The sequence below is a fragment of the Acomys russatus genome, chromosome 9 (genome assembly GCF_903995435.1).
Source record: "Acomys russatus chromosome 9, mAcoRus1.1, whole genome shotgun sequence".
NCBI lineage: Eukaryota > Metazoa > Chordata > Mammalia > Rodentia > Muridae > Acomys > Acomys russatus.
In genome coordinates, this window is record NC_067145.1 from 11248174 (window position 1) to 11266481 (window position 18308).

General features: G+C 35.5%; 1 protein-coding gene across 1 annotated transcript; it reads right to left on the minus strand.

Annotated features, from left to right (window-relative positions):
* Positions 1-1552: 1552 nt before the first annotated feature.
* LOC127193760 (DNA-directed RNA polymerase II subunit GRINL1A-like) lies at positions 1553-2695 on the minus strand. The gene has a single exon (XM_051150990.1). It carries the CDS (start codon positions 2678-2680, stop codon positions 1580-1582), a length of 1101 nt encoding a protein of 366 aa, XP_051006947.1. The 5' UTR covers positions 2681-2695; the 3' UTR covers positions 1553-1579.
* Positions 2696-18308: the final 15613 nt, after the last annotated feature.

An 18308-nucleotide genomic window follows, 5' to 3' on the forward strand; every position in this document is an offset into this window, starting at 1 on the left:
CAAAGATATGAAAATATTGTTTCATATTTATCAAGATAAAAGCCACCTTTTATGTCAGACAGTTTGATTAAGCAAAGGTTCGTGGAAGGTTTTCACTCTGATTTAATAGGATGTGTCATAAATGTCATCACATATATTTCTACATGCAAGATGCAGTTGAAAATGATAAAACACACATAAAAAGAAAAGTGATGGAGTAAGACAGACCAAGCCAGAAAATTGTCAACAGTTATAAAAAACTCCAAGAAGCACAAAACATATTTTCTCTAGCCTCTGGGGACAACAGTCTTGCCATAATTCAGAGTTCTAGAATCCACAACTATGGAAAATTGCATTTATTTTGATTTAAGGCTACAAGTTTGTACAATTTGTTATAGAAGCTACAGAAAAATAGTACAGCATAGAACCAGCATTGTATTCTAGGTGCTATGTTAGCGATAATTTTTTTTTTGTCACAGTGACAAAAATATCTGAAAGAGCAACTTAAAAGAGAAAAGATTTATTTTGGCTCAAAGTATCAAGAGTTTTGCATCCATCAAGGTACCGCCAGGTCCGGTGTACTTGGAAGAATTGATGCATTACCTCCAAGTTCCACAAAAGTTTCAAGCATGTTCCAAACTAATGCCAATCAAGTGGAGACTCAAAGTTCAAAATGAGAACATTTCACAGCTAAATCATATCTTTCTGAAGATGTATCTGTCAAAGTCCAAGAGCTCTGCCATTTAAACTGTGCAACCGATGATTTTTGTAAGAAGGTGTGAATCCAGTGTCAGGTTCTTCATTTACTATTTCAAGTAAAACCATAGTTTGGTGAAACACTGAAAATTTTGTGCATGATTATACTGACAATTCAACTGTAACTCTTAGAAAAACACCAGTTTCCTTACCACACCTAAGTGTTCAGTACAGGGACCCATCATCCAAGACAGCAAGGAGCTCAAGACACTGGAAGCCAAGAGCAGCTCACCAAACCAGCGCAGACCCTCCCCTACCCAGCACCTCTTCAAAGGGCTCCATTTCTCAGGAAGACAGCAGTCACCCCAGGACAGGAGCCGCCAATATACCCTTCTGTAACATTTCTGAGTGTCTGACACAGCACCTCACATCCAGCACCTCAGGAACTCCATGAGCTCACGCCGACCACTCTTTAGTCTGTTCCCTTCATCTAAGAGAGGGAACTAGGTCTTCCTAGTTCACTGTAGGTGCCTGGGGTAACAAAATGTTTCACCAGAAGGGATGTAAGCAACGCTATTTGATAAGAGTAAGAATAAGGAAAAAGCAGTTAGCGTAGAGAAAAAGTGTGCTCTAGCATACTAAACTATCAGACCAATGCACAACATACTGCAAAACTGTAATACAATATGGTCAAACACAATGTTCAAATATTCAACTGTTCAAGCACATGAAGATCATCTTCTCAATGACAAACCAGGCTCTTATTCTGTAGCTACTTTTGTGTAACTTTAAAAAACGCTGTCCCTCAACAAGGTCTGACACTGATCTTGATACTTGTTAGGACGTTTGACAGGAGACAGTAACAGCTCAACAGTCAGCTTTGGAGGTCTCCCAGCGCTCATCTTCAGCATTCATCTGAGGACTGGGCATCATCTTCATCCCTCACTTCTCGGTATCTCCCTGAAGACTCCCCTTCTGGATTGTAGCTCTGCATTTTAATATTCAGTCTCTCGGCTAATTTCTGTGCTGCGAGCTTTGCCTGCATCTCCTCGTAACTCTGCTTCTGCTCTTTCTGCAGGGCCAGCGACTCTTCTATAGAGAGCAGCTGTGCAGGCAGGTGGTGGAGCGGAAGGAGGCGAGCTGCTGTGACGTCATCGAGATGCTGCCTGGCCCTGCGTCGCTGCTCTTCTGAGGAGGCAGGAGACTCACCCCTCTGACGATGACTTGGTGAGTCCCTATGTTGTGTGGGTAACACATTGGTCTTAAACTTATGAGGAGGGGGCACTGGGTTTCTGGCTCGCATTTCTAGCACTTCCATGTAATGCGGCTTCTTAGGAGTCTCGCTCTGGAGTCCTAGAAGGTTGTCAGCGCTGGTGTTTTCTTCTGGGGGTTCAGTCTGGTCTGAGATTGTGATCTTTTGCAATTTAGTGATAAATAGACTGTCAATGCTGCTGGAAGTATCTTCTGCTTGACCTGTAACAGGGCGCTGGGCAAGATGTTGGTTCACTTCAGACGAGGGTGCCCTGGCTCTGCTGCTGGGAGCTGGGCCTGTGCTCACTGGACAGCCAGCCTCCAAAGTCTCCTCATTCCCTCCGTGAGTGAGATGTGCAGGTCCCAGGGTTTCTGAGGTTGCTTTAGAGGATTTAATATCTACAGAGGAACATTCAGGAACTAATGACGAAGTATCAAGCATCAGGTCAGAATTCTGGGCCTTGTCTATGTCAGTATCAACTCTTGTGGTTGCTCTTTGCCTTAGCTTACAGTCTACACTAACAGGGTTAAACAGTTCACTTCTCCCTCCAACCTCTTCACGTTCTGCAATGGCCGCTTTCAGTTTGGCGATGGTGTCTGAGATCTTTTTACCTTTGTCGGGCAATTTGCAAATGAATTTTTCGTTGCGCAAAAGTCTCTCCTGGAGCCTCAACCTCTCCCGCAGCTCCGCCGAACTCTGCCGCCCCAAGTCCTCGGGAGCTGGGGGCTCGAAGCCGCGGGGCAGCGAGCACATTGTGCATAGGCTGCGGCTGGCGCGGCGGGCAGGGCTCCCCGGCGGGGCCCACGGCGGGCGCAGGCTCCGCGGCCGGCGGCGACTCAGGCGCGCGAGCGGGAGTCGCCATTTTCCCGGAAGCATGCATGATTTTAATATGTAAAAAATATATTATTTGTACCCAAATGCCATGCTGTAGGTTAGTATAGATGGTCTCATATTCCTTGTCCTACTTCCAAATTAACATCAGGTCTTTGTCTCTTTCTGGGGAACTTCTGATATTTTCATTAGAATTGCTGGTTTCCAACGTAAAAAAAAAAAAAAAAAAAAAAAGACCATTGTTTCTTAACAAATTTCATGACTTTTTAAATTATATTTATTTTCACTTTTGTCACACTTCAACTTCTGCAGTAGCTAAAACATCTTCGTTATTTACAAAGTGAAGGGAACTCTGATTTTCTTACCAAGTCACAGTACAGTCTTAAAAGCAGCAGTAGTACCATGGTCTCACACAGGATGAAACACAAGCATGCTACAGGGATGGAGGAACCAGGCCTTGAAAACCTTTACACTTAAGGAGTTTGATGCTGAATGCAGGGACCAGGAACTCTATTTTTATTGTTATAGTGGAGGACATGAACCTCCCATCAATGATTCAAATATTTGTCTTGCTCAAGACAAGTGAAAACAGAAGCTGAAGAACTGAGTCATAAAGAAAGTCAAGTGGAAGTAAGGATCTTAGGGAGTGCATGGGGAGTAGCACCGAGGAATCTCTGTAAGGTTTTGGGTTTCAGACTTAAAACGTTTTGCAGGATAAAGCAAATTTCTAATAAGCCTGAAAAAAAATATGACACTAGGAAGATTAATTTAAATTCCTGCCACGTGATAAAATTGATTTGGTGAAATGTTGATTTTCATTTTAATGTAAGTAATGTTTAGAGTTGGACTGTGTTTGCCATGTGTTCCCAATGTGTCAGGTGAAAGTAAGTGCGGACAACCAAACGGATGCTGGGACTGGAGGAAGGAATGGGCTCTAAAAGTTCATGATAAGAAATATATTAGGTCAGATCTTCTAAAAGAATTATCAGAGTACAATAATACGATACTTCCCAATGTGTATTTATTAAGTACACTGACTAATCTTTAGCTAAGATGGCCAAAGCAAACTGGCACAATTATATTGGAATTCTTCAGTTTAATGTACTCTAACTTTAGGAAATATGTTTCCTCAAACCACAAAAAAGCTGTGCAAAAATAATTTTATAAAACTTAAATTTAAGCAAAATTATTTCGCCAAGGATCAGAATAAGATTTCAATGTAATGCCAGCATTTATGGAAACCTTTACTACTTTTCTTAACATGGACATAACAAATAAATTCATATTTAAAGTATAAATTCTAGTGCTATTTTAAATATTTTAATGATAATCAGTGATTCAGTCTCAATATTCTGTTTAGAGAGGATGTAAACTTAGTTTTCCCAGCATAAGGAAATAGTTGTTTTAAATTTCAGGCAACCTTAATAAGGCTACTGTTCACAGTATTGACCTTTGATAATGTAGATAATAAATGGTTCCCCAGTTGTTGGGACAATGAACCTAAATACATCACAAATGAAACCTAGAAAATAGGGGAACTAAGTGGCTACCTGTGAAGCTTATGGTCAGTCACAGAACATAATGTCCCTCATTTTTAAGAGAAAATGATAAAATATATTATCAATCTACACTTTTTATAAGAGTACATTGCTTTTTTCCTAACTCTTGAAATGTCCAAAAACAAAACAAAACAAAACAAAGAAACTGGTATGACCCTAAGAATTAATCTCTTGAGTACATCAATTATGGAAATTAAACAACTAATTTCTCAGACACACATTTTATATTTTATGGAGACATGGTAAACACATAAACAAGTACAAATAAAGCAAACCTTATCCTTAACAAAAATATTTTACTTGTTTTGTTTTTGGTTGTGGTTTCTTTGAGACAGGGCTTCTCAGTGTAGCCTTGCCTGTCCTGGACTCACTTTGTAGACCAGACTATCCTCAAACTCACAGAGTTCTGCCTGCCTCTGCCTCCCTGAATGCTGGGATTAAAGTTTTGCACCACAATGCCCAGCTTCTTTTACATTTTTATTTTTAAAATATCAGAATCCTTTACTACTTTTCTATAAAAAATGAATAATTATACATTATACAACGCATACATATATAAGCTTATACATGTCTCCTTCTAATCTATTGATAAAAAAATGTCATAATGATGAATATCAGCATACAATTCTGGATTAATTTGACCGCAAGTGTTACATAAACGTTATTTTATATCTCTGTATTTATATCTCTACTTTGATTTCTAGATTATATTAATTACTTATGAATTAAAATGTAATGAGGTTTTCGTATCATTTCACTTAAAGCATTTCCAACAATCAGGAAAAATCAAAAAGATAATCATATTTAAAAATGTGGTATTTTAAAACAATAGCATGAACCACAATTGTGATAGAATTTATCTGTTCTACTGGTAAATGTTAACTGTTGTGCAGACATAGAAAAATATCTATTGGCTCATTAAACCAATTAAGCATACAAAGAAACTTGAACATATGGCTACATGGTTCCTTATGATATGTACAAATTTGATCTACTGTTAAAAGTAAAATTTTTGTATCATAACCATATAGATGTATTACAATTATGGAGAAATAAACATTAGTTATTGAAATATTCATACATAAACATCCATTAGATTACAATTGCAGAGTATTTTAGCTTTTTTGTTTTGATTTTTAATATACTGGAGAATGTTTTAGTGGAGAAACTCTACCTCACTTGGTTCTCACTTATTTGTGTGCAATAATGTCAACACAAGTCAGAACCATTGCAATCAAACCAGTTTATACAATTGTTAATATAATTGTGTCTCCACTGGATATGCAAACTGGCATATAGATTAGGGACCATGTACTTGCTTTCAGATTATCTCCTTGGTTATTTATTAAATGATTAAAAAAAAGAAAAGGGAAAAAATCTTGCAAGATCAAGAATCAAAAAGAAAGAAAAACCCACTTAGTTTAAACTTGGATAATGTCCTGTGTTGCCCTTTCTTTGGGAAATTACAAGTTCTAATTCAGAATAAAAAGAAAGTACTCTCTGAAAGAATTTTAATTATTTCCAAATGCCTTGGTAACATATAAATGCTAAACTGTGTGACTTTTCCATTTATGGACTGTGAGAAATAAACAGCTGGGATAAACAGCAGGCATCTCAAGATATTTTATTTATTTCTCAGCAGAAGTTTAAGCATATGTCATAATGATGGCATTTACATCATAATATATGTTGCTTCTTACAGCTCTGCAAGCCCATCAGAATCTGCAGAAATGACTGTGGAATGGTAGAATAAGAAGAGCCTATCAAACAGGCTTCCATCTGCTTCTATTCCAAAAGTTCAACTTTTATTATAAACTATGCGACTAAAATCAAAGTTCTGAAAACATAATTGCTTCCCCTGAATCTCGGGTTCCGTTTAGCTTTCAGAGTGATCTAGCATGCTGTGACACAGACATTTACATTTTCTCTTCCTGAAAATCCTACCGCCTTTTGGCTTCGAGATATTTAACACCATAGATAAAATATATGCTATTAAGATCAAAGTTCCAGGATATTGTCAACTCCATAATGGCACCGTTTTTTCTTTTGTTTTGTTTGTCTGTTTGTTTTGCTTTTGTTTTGTTGCAAGAAGTGAAAACGATTTTTAATAATTTTTTCTCCTTAATGTCTTTAGGAACTGATTTTATAGAAAAATATTAGGCCATGGGTGAAAGCACACTTAGGCATAACTGTCAGCATTATACAACTTCAAAGATAACAAACTCCAAAATCTATTTTCAGTGCATAGAATTTTGCAAAGAAAAAACACTATACATTTTTTTTCGGAGCTTTTGTACAGGATGCTGTTTTGTTTAGACCCCTACAGTAAAACCCCAGATGTTTCTGAGGTCATGTAACAAGGAAGAATGTAACAAGAGAACACCTGACTTTCGTCTCTGCATGAACTGGTCGGAGCCTAGAGCATGGAGATGAAAGTCTTGTGAGGGAGGCATTCTGAAGACTAGATTACTTCTGTGACTAACACGGTTGTTGGGCAAGAAGTTCTAAGAAGATTTCTAGACAAAGACACATATTTGAGCTACAAATGTAACTCTAAAAAGACTCACTTATCACTGTTGTAGAATTGTCAGGAGGAGAGCTGCTTACTTCCTCTCTCATGGCACTTATTACAATATGATAAAGAAAAGCAAAATATAATCCATGAAGGCAGTTAAGATCAGTTTCTTAACATTTCCACCTTTATGCTATGGATAAAATTTATGGCCACCAGGTGTGGTGGTGGACACCCGTAGCCCCAGCATTTAGGAGGCCGTGGCAGGCAGATCTCTGTGAGTTCGAGGCCATCCTGGTCTATCTTTGAAAGAAATAGGGAAGTTCTTTCAGGGAACCACCCAGATTATTAAGGAGGTTCCTACAGGGAGCTATTCAGGCATTTGTATTCTTGCCTGGGGGCTAGGGTGAGTGGGATTAGAATAGATCCTATTTACCTTGCTATATATATATATTCTTACTTGTCTGCATTAAAGGAAGCCTTGATCAGAAAATTTCCAGACTTGACTCAGGACTACAAGAGAATCCCTGTCTTGAAAAAACAAAACAAAACAAAAAACAAAAAAGTTGGCCTAGTGTTGTGACTTGACAGCGTTACAAACTACATCCTCAAACAGCATAGCAAAAAGCCGTTTCACAGGATATCATAATACATTGATGTTAGATATATAAATTACATCATAAAAATATTTTCAATAAACTATGTACAAATTATAACAGTCTCATCTATTTTTAGTGTAAGCATTAAAATTCTAATGTAAGCATAGTTAAATTTATAATTCGTTTTCTATTATAAAAGTATATGTATATGTATTTACTTATTTGTTTCCTTGCCTGCTTCATGATAGTGATAGGGCAGGTGTAGAAGTCAGACAACTTGCAGTAGGCAATAGTCTCCTTCAACCATATGGATCCCAACATTTGAACTTTGCAGTAAGTGCTCTTTCTGCTGAGCCACGTTGCCAGCCATATTTGTGACTATTAAGGAGTCATTTTAATATTTTGTTACACATAATTCTGAGATCTCAAATCATCACTTCCTACTGTTTTAGCATGAAAAAGCAGTTATCATCACTTCCACTAGTTCCTGCTAATAATTTCTTCATGAAACATAACATCTATTCCTACAACACCTGGTAAAATTTTGTGAACTTTATCTCCAAAACATGAAATGCTTCATGCTTTATTGAATTTGTGTGAAAATATCATTATTAGAATATGTCCGTGATATTCAATACACTCTAATAAGGCTAGGGGCTAAGAGATAACACATAAAATGTATAAAACCAGCCCGATGTTGTGGTGCATGCTGGAACTCAGGGAAGCATAGCAGATGGATCTTTCTGTGAGTTTGAGGCCAGCCTGGTCTACAAACTAAGACCAGGACAGCAAAGCCTACACAGAGAAGCACTGTCTCAGAGAAAAAAAAAAATAGTGTGAGACTTGTTTCCAAGTCAATGATTGTTCAATGAAATAACTCTTGTTGAGATATGGAAATACTTCATAAATCTGTATTAAAAGACAGAGGATGAGAAAGAAATGCAATGTTTATAAAAATTTAAATAAGTAAGAAGAAGGGCATATTAGTTACCTTGATTATAAAACTCATCATAATGAATAAGTACATCCAAACATCATATTGTAAACCTTGCATATGCATAATTTTTGTCAGGGATAGCTCTACAATATCTAGACAGTACTTTATTTTGTTTATCTATATGTATATGATCTCTGGCCTGAGTAGAATTGGAAAAGTGAAGAAAGTTAGGCTAGTAAGAGGATTATTTTTAAAGAAGAGTCTGAGTGTGTGTGTATTTCTCAGTGACAGATCAATGGCCTAGAATTCATGGGGCGCTATGTTTGGCCTCTATAACCATACACACATTAAAAAAAAGTTCATCTCTTTATATAACTAAATTATAGTATTAAAATTTCACAGCTAGTGATAAGCAAATTTTCACACACACACAAAAAAAGTTTTTCAGTAATGTATAAACATACTTACTTCTACAAATAACTATTAGGTGATTACTTCGTATTATTTTCCTACTATAATTTGTCATGCTTATGAAAAAATTTTTGCTGATATTCTAAATACTCATAACATTGATTAAATTTTATAGCATGGTCAACAGAATAGAACACCACATTTTCAGGTATATAAGTTGACTTTTAACTGCAAAAAAATCCATGCCAAAGTCGGGGGTGTTCTTAGATTCACTGTATTTACCTGCAGCTTGATTCCCCTTACAGTGCTGATTTCCCACTCTGTGTGGAGTATGAACCATGGAGTAGATGGCCGCACTCGTCTTCCTGTACTTCGGGGAAGAGGAGCATGGATTGGCTCTCCACCAAATCCGCCCATTTGACTCAGAGGGGTAGCTTCCAGTTTAATATGGAGCATCACTCGCGCCTTAAAGGGGCAGTAAAGGCTGACAGTGACTGTCTGCTAGCATTTAATAAAGCACCCAGCCAGCGGTACCCTGCCTGCAAATAGACACATGCCTGAGTCTGCTGCACAGTGTGCGCTGGAAGAGGAATAGTCTTATATGTTTTTTTTTACTGGAAAAGTTTGGGGTAGTCTTATATGCCCAGTCATCTTATATGCTGGAAAATATGATAAGTAGAGAAAGAATTAATAAAATTCTGATTGATAGAAGAACAAACATAATAGAACATGAACCACTTAAAATATTAAAGATACTTACAGTAGAAATAACCCTTCAAAGAGCCATTTATTAAGGGGATCTGGAAATCAAATTGTAGCATTCTGAAAAAATGTATTCTCTATGATGCTGAATAGATAGTAATTTTATTAAGCATTATAAATTTTTGCTAAAATAAATCATGCCTAAAATTGGCAAATGCATGCAATTTTATCAGCTAATTTTACTGATTAAAATGATGCATTAGAACATATTTACTTCTTCCTCTAAGTAGCATCTGAATCTATTTATAAATGATAATTATATTCAAAAATAATCTACACATTGATCCCAAGGTATTAATGATTACATAATATACCATTAATATGAAATACGGTCGAGTATATGAATTGACACTTTTGTAGTTATTTCCTTCAAATTAGAACCTTATGTCCTGCTGATAAGAAGGATCCTAGGAATCGGGAAGGTAAAAACATCTTACCAGTCTTAGGAACCTCAAAAAATATGCAAGACTATAAAGTCTCAGAAGGCTACATGATTCAAAGCACCCTTATAAACGCTATATAATTATTACAGTAGGAACAAGATATTTTGGTGGCAGTATGTTTGAAATTGGGAAGGAAGCTAGAATGCTTCTCCAATGAAGACATCACCATGGTGGGGTACACTTTGATGATACAACTGTCTTCAAATAACACTTGTTGCTACAGGTAAGCCTTTACCCGTGCTCATAAAAGTAGCACTCAGAAATACATTTTGTGCAACATGGCATACTTCGGTAAAATATGTTTTTTTTTTTTTTTTTTAGGATGTCATTATGTACTGTCTTGTTTAACAGGCGTATATTCATAGCTTCTCAGGAAGGTCATTCATCACAAATATTCCCTGAAATGTACCAATAGAACCGAAGAGAATTTGAGGTTTCATGGACAATAAGATAGATGATGGTACATACAAAGGAAACCTAGTTATTAAACAAAAAATTTACGCGTAATAAAGTAATCAAAATAGAGATGTTACATGTGATGATGTCTGCAGCATTAGCAAATGATTTGACATAAAAGTGGTGAAAATGGAGCACAGAAAGATGGAGGTCAATAGTAGTCATTTTATCTGAGAGAATGCATGTGAAGGAATGAGTAAGATCAGTACTCAGAAGCCCTGTGTGAGATTCTAAGATTGCAACCAATGTTAAATACTGGACAGGATAAAAGCAATTTTGCAAAGTACATAGTATCTCTCAGTTTTGACTTTATAGAGCATTCTTCATTCCATTAATTTGACAATTAGATTTAATATATTGAAATGTATTACCTGAGTGCTGGGAAAGAAAAGAAGCTGAACAACATAACCACCTATTTCTCCTTAATACAAAGGCTGAGTGCTCTGAGGAAAAACGGAGAACCCGCTGCACCAGTGCATTGACTGTTACGAGCTATTAGAGATTCTTAGTTATCTCTGGCTGAAGGGCTCATGGATATCAGAGAATTGAGAGACAATAGAGGAAGGGTAGTCATTACTAAGGGATCTGGGCTGCAAAAGACCATGATTTCTGAGTAGGTTCATCTCATTGATTAAAATACAAGCTCAATATTAGTTTAAAGTTTAATAAATAACACAACAGATATGTAAAAAGGGAATTGTTTCATACATGTATAAAGAGACCATTTAAATGTAGACTGTAAAGAATTTTTACTTTCTGTGAGAACTTATTAGCTTTGATCATCAGTATCACAGTCTCTGAGACATCCTGGTGGCCAATGTTTTTTACTCCAACTCTCATTATCCTTAAAATTTCTACTCAAAATATCTATCCAGATACTATCATAAGAAAGCATCTACATGATAATCCAAGAAAGCCTTTCTCAAAAAATTACTTAAAATTTTAAAATCCATTATACCATAATTTTCATGAGTCTGCTTTACATTGTTATAGTAAAACAATGCTCTTTTTCCACAAAATGGTTGTTGAAGAATATATGTCACGGTCAAGACTATTACTCTTGATACCATGAGGTTAATCAAAAGCACATAAATCATAATTTGCATAAGCAATCCTTGTTATATTATAAGATTTAGTAAATGTTTTTTGGCTTGGTAGCTGACTTTATATCTACAATAAGATTTCTGGTAACAGTTATGTAGCAAGTTGTAAGACAATAAATAAAATGATACCACTGCATTTAATAAAGATTTTTTAAAAATTTCAATAAGTGTTCACAGTAGAAAATTATTAGTGTCTTGGTAATTACTTTGAATTGAAAATAGTCAACATCATAGTAAATACAAGCTCTCACAGAAATATATAACACAAATATCTTCTTAAAAGTGAAAAATAAAAAAAACCCTAAACACAGTTCTCTTTGTTGAGATGGTTGTGATGTCTAGAGATTATCCTTTCTACCTTAGGATAGGAAGAGTCTGTCTTTAGTCTTAGACCAGGTTCAAAGTGCTTCCTATCTCTGTATAGCCTCAAGCTAGAAGGGCTTTTATGATGGCGAATGGTTCAAAAGTTTTTAAAGATAACATTGATTGACAAACTCACATCGTATATGAAATTTAAGGTTCATAAAATATTTGCCCCAAATAATAATTTATTTATTTACTTCATATGGCTCGACTAATGGTGCAAATATTTGTGTTGTTTCAAATTTGTATTGTGAGCTCCAATTTTCCTAGAAACTTAGAGAGCTTGTTCTATCCTATTCATCTTTGAAAACATAAGTTGCCCTCTATGGAACAAGAAGTACCAGAGTTGTTAATACCTTGCTATTAGACTTCAGAGCAATCTAAAAGATGAGACAACTCTGTCTGCTGTTAATAAGTCACTCAGTTTGGGAAATTTTAAATATCACTCTAAACTGCCTGAGATATGAGAAAGCTGCCCACATGTGAAGTAGTAATGGTGACAGATAAAACCAAACACAAAACTAGCATGTTTTGTCAATTTTATTAAATTATAGAATCTAAGAAAAAATAAACTTTAAATTAACTATTCTTTTCTTTAGTAGTAACTGTTTTTGAAAATAAATTATAATGTTTCTTTTTAACATATATATTTATATTATTACACAAAAGTAAAGTAAACTACATACAACAGGAAGAACCACGAGACAATCAGGAATTATATAAATTCATAATGCTTTGGCCATTTGTATTTTGCAAACTTGAAGTAAGCATCTTTCCTATCTTGTTGGGTCTAAATTTCTGAAAGAAGATTAACATCTATCATATCTCATCTCTAGTAATTTAAAAGATCTATCTTGATCTAAAAACATCTTTACCCCTAACCTACTAAGTTTAATTCCAAGACTAAACTATCTGGTCTTCAAACTTATCAGAGACTCGAGAAGGGATAAAACTTAAACATGTGAATGAGCCCATATGTGAGTTAACAGCTTCCAAAATGAAAAAAATGACGGAGACAGTTTACTGCCTGAACAGTCACACAACAATCTCTGTAACATTGAAGCATCATATTCAGCTGTCAAAAACCTCAGAGACCTACAGAATATGGCCTTAAAAGATGTTTTCATAATTCTGAAGATTCTTTGACAAGACAAGCTAACTACTGGCAACACCCCACCTGCCTCAAAGAAGAAGATAAACATCAATAATATCTTTATGGAGCTGGCTTCAAATGTGGCAAACAAGCCACTGGGAAAAATGTCCTCATTTCTGCTAGAGACTGAATTCTGCCTAAAAATGGGCAAGTTTAGATGCTGGTAGAGTCAACTGCCAAACTCTGCCAATACAAGGTAAACAAGTTGTTAATAGTTTCTGCCTCGCAAATATGTCTGTCAGCAGTAACTTTTTAAAGAATTTACTTTTAAGTTAGGTAAAGACTGTAGAACTTAATTCAATAATCTAGAAAAACAATTTCAACTCTGTGAATGAGAAATTAAACCACAAAGTGTATGAAGTTCTTTTCTGTACCAATATATATTTATGTATTTAGCTTTTATTCATTTTCTCACTTTACTCATCAACTTCATGGTATTTTAGAAAAAAATAAGTTTGATATTATTTAAATTGTTTTACAAATGATTCCCTTCCCACAAACCTTATTTTTTGCATCTTGTTTTAAAGAGTTTTATATTGTCTTGGCATTACAAGTTTGTTACGCGTGCATACTTTGGGATTTTCAATAAGTTATATGTGCAGTCATCTGATCAAATATTATTGCTACAATAAAATAATGCATAACATAAACTTTGATTTTTAATAAAAAGCCAAATATATCAGCATATACTATAAACTGCATAACTGAGTGGCAATTTAGCAAGTTTTGCCTTCATGAAGAAATATAAATACATGAAGGACAATAAAATAAATGAAAACGTTTAAACAGTTTGGTTAACTGAATTTGGCATTTAATATAAAAGCAAAATAGATTGAATTTAGTTAAAAATATAAAAAGAACTATGTGTTACAAGAAAATCAACTCATATGGATAGGATGTCATAATGAATAAAACAATCAATACCATGAAACAAAAGATTCCTTTAATAATTCCTACAAAGTGTTCAGTAAGGAAATACATATGAGTGTGAGTGCTCTTACACTATAATTTTGAGTTATGTGATTTTGTACTAATTTCCTTTTCTTAAGCTCACTTTGTGATTTTTAAAATAACTCTTTTTTATATAATATAATGAAAAATCTCAATTTGTTCAATAAATCATGCATGGTATTTTTATTGCATAACTTATTATGCAATAAGAAAAGCAATGTATTTGGGGATACTGGATAAATGAAGGAAGGCTCACCATAGAGGAATTTTAAGCCACCTACTCTAGTAAGGTATCACACCTGCAATCTGGCTGTAATACATAACTTTAATCCATCTGGCTGGAACTTAGTGAATACCTTTAATCCCAAACAATGTGGTCTAAATTAGGGATAGATAAAGTGACGAATCAGGGAAAGAATTGACAGAATGAGTAAAAGATGAGATTTTGTAACCCTCAGAAAGGCAGGAAAGAGAAACTACTTAAGAACAATGCAAAAGACAACTGAAGAGTTCATAGAGGCAGCACAGTAGAGTTTAAGGAGGAAATACAGTACAGAATACAGTATAGTTCAATACAGACAGTTTGGTGCAGTTCCGTTTGTATCTGAAAGTCAGATTTTTCAAGCAGAGCAATTTAGTGAGAAGTCAGGAGAGGCCAGTTTAAGACAGCCACCTTAGAAAAGAGTTTTGAGCCAGAACAGTTGAGTTGAAACAACAATCCAGACTCTAGATATAATAATAAATTCCATCATATTCAACAGAATGTTTCAAAGGCTAAAAAATATTGTTGGCCCACGATAGCAGACTGAGGCTGGAAGCTGAAGCCTTTAAGGCTGGGCTTGTTGATTTGCTTACATGGAGGCTAAAAGCTTATAGACATAGGCCTAGGGATGTTAAACAGAAATGGTTTAGGCTCAGTCAAAGCCATGCATTAGTAAATATTGTTTGTGGCTTTCACCTTATGCCATCATTTGAAGAAAAAAAAACAGTCTCTTTTGACTAATATTATATAACTGTAATCTTGTGATAATTATCTAAATCAAGTTGTCCCCTTCAGAATTTATCTACACTGTTTGTAGGGATTGGAACATTATCCCAAGTAAAACAAAGTGTAAGACAAATTAAATATGTTAGACCAGAAGGTCAAGCAGGAATATTAAAGCCTTATGTGAAAGATGTAGCCATAAACCTATAAGGAAGAGGTCTATGAAAATAATGTGGAGTTCAGATTAATATTCCTTCAATTTTAGACAGTGGATACCTCTTTTCACTGACATTGTATGGTGGCATCTTATGTAACAAGACTTTATTTCTTCTGTGTTTAATTGGTGAAAAGCCTAGCTCATTCCTATAAATCCATGCATGAAAGTCAAATGCCTACATGTCTGTCTAGTTTAATGACTAAGGAATGCTAGCTCTTGTTATGTGTGGTTCATAAAGATCTAGTTGTAATTTGATAAACAAAAGCGAGGTATTAAAAAGACCTGCTGAATTAGATCAACACGTATACTTTAAAGATATTTTAACATCAGAATATAGTTATAGAATATATTACATTGTCAAAGAGTTTTTTTTTTCCATCAAAAGATTTTATCTAAGTGAAAAAGACTATATATGAAAGTCATGATTAAAGGAAGGATAGCAAGGTGTAGGATGTAGAAAGCTGATCCCCACTTCAGGATGATGTCCCACAAATCAGATGGAGAAAGACAAATCATTCATCAGATTGTCAGATGGAAAAGCTTTAACTTTGAAATGGACATTGCTTGAATGACAAATGATCAGAACTGCAATTATGAATGATCATTACATCAGTGTATCATTATCAGGACATTCAGACTGTTATATTTAAGGTATAGATAACTGTTTCTGTTATAGTTGCTAAAATCTGTACAATTTTTAGTTTAAACACAAAAGGGGAAGATGTAGAGAAATTTTAATCCAGCAATATGGCTATTCTATCAAGGAATCACATCCAAAGACCTAGGTCTGTGTAATCTGGCTGAAATACACACATGTCTTTAGTACACAACTTTAATTCCTAATGCTGGAATTTAGTAGATACCTTTAATCCCAAACAATGATGTCTGATTGAGAGGGAAGGAAAAGTGATGAATCAGAGAAATTTGATAGAATGAGTCAGAGATAACATTTGCCCAACTCTCAGTAGAATAGACAGGAAAATAAGCTACATGAGAGCTGTGGGAGAGAGAGAGAGAGAGAGAGAGAGAGAGAGAGAGAGAGAGAGAGAGAGACAGATAAACAGAGACAGAGACAGAGACAGACACAGACACAGAGACAGAGACAGAGACAGAGAGACAGAGACAGAGAGAGGGAGGAAAGAAGAGTTCATGAGACAGTAGAGTTGTGTTTGAGGGGAGAGTACAGAACACAAATATGGTAGAGTTCACACGGTACAAAATATAATTTGGTGAAATTCTGTGGGCACAATTAGTTTGATTCAGTTCAGTTTGCTGACTTCAGAGGTAGTTTTTTTTTAAGAAGAGAAATTCAATGAGAAGCAGAGAAAGCCAATTTGAATCAGTCAGCTGGGAAAGAAGTTTTGAGCCAAATCAAATGATTTGTACCAACCAGCTAGAGTTTAGAAACTACTAGAAAGGGTATTTATTCAGCAGTATCTATGAGGATAAAATCATTTTAGGCCTACATTAGGAAATGGAGGCTGGAAGGTGAAGCCTTGAAGGTCCAGCTTTGCAGAAGATTAGATTTTGTGGATGCTAGAAGTTTCCAGGCCTAGGCCTAGGGATATATAGATAGAAATGCTCTAGGCTCACCTCAAGCCATGTATTAGTAAAAACTTCTTTATCACTTTCATCTCATACCATCATCTGAGAAAATGAAAACACCATTTTCAACTATCCCTTCATGTTTTATATCCAAGATTAGGTCTGATTTATTTAGAGGAGTTTTATCTCTTTTTTTGTCCTAACCTAGAAGAGTCTAATCTAAAGCAATACTCAATAAAGGCTAATCTTTTTATAATTGAACCACAGTAAATATGGAAACAGCAAGGAGTGAGGACCTACTGTCAGAATCATTATATTATAGAAGTCCATAGGGGATAATTTTTTTTGCCATATTGATTCAGATTAACCTAAGAAAGTATTACCAGATTTTACCACTCTATAGGGATAAGAATGTGTTTCTTGCAACATACTTTGTGGTATTGGGGTGGAGACTACATTGCTTTCAACACCTTGCTGCTTCTAGTATATGGTCTTAGGCCTGATTACTTTATCACACACACACACACACACACACACACACACACACACACACACACAGACACACACACACACGGGGTGGGAGAGAGAGAGGGGGGGGGAGAGAGATGATTAGAACATGTATTTGGGTCACAAAGAAAAAATATGGAGAGATAGACAGACAGACAAAGCTGATTAGGGCATGCATTTGGGTCACAGAGAAAAAAAATGTAACAAGGTACAATTCTGGCTAAGTATTCAGCTGAGCTTGTAGAGTTAATAATATTGGAATTTCAAAAATTACTAAGATTGATCATTGTAAAATTAGTTTTTATTCACCAAATGTAATTGTCTTCTCAGAGACTTATTGCCTCCATCAGCTACTGAGGCCTAGACAAGGAAGTTTCTAGCCTCCATAAAATCTTATCTAGACCTAGAATGTTTTCAGCCTCTGAGATTTACTACTGAATAAAGTCACTATTATGAGGTCTTTTTGACTGGTTGACTGACTCAGACTCTTCTCCTAGATGATGAGTTCCAAATGGCTTCTCTCAGCTTCTCATAGAATTGCTTTGTTTGGCTTTAAAATAACTAGCAATCTGTTCTAGTCATCTGGCTCATTCTCATTCTCTGATTCATCTGTCTTCACTCGTGTCTGGCTTGTTCTCTTAACAACCTGTCTCTGGAAAACTCCCTATAAAACTGCATCCCCCCCCCCCTTTCTATGTCCTACTCTCATATATCGTCTCTCTTTCATTTCTCAAGAGAGTTGGGCGTATCATATTCTGTCAGATTTCTCTCTGATTTGTCACTATATCTGCCCATCAATTAGACATCACTTACAAACAAGGGTGCTACATTCTATCAACTAACTTTTTTTTTCATTGTTTGGGATTAAAGGTATGTTTTTTACTAAGGGTGTGTTTTATTCCAGATGGATCACACAGACTTAATATGTCATTGGGTGTCATCAGAGAAGCCATGTTGTTGGATAAAATTTCCTCTACAGATTACATATTTTTTCTTAGAAGTCAGGTAATTATGAACATATTGAGTATATAGTTACAGGATATAGTT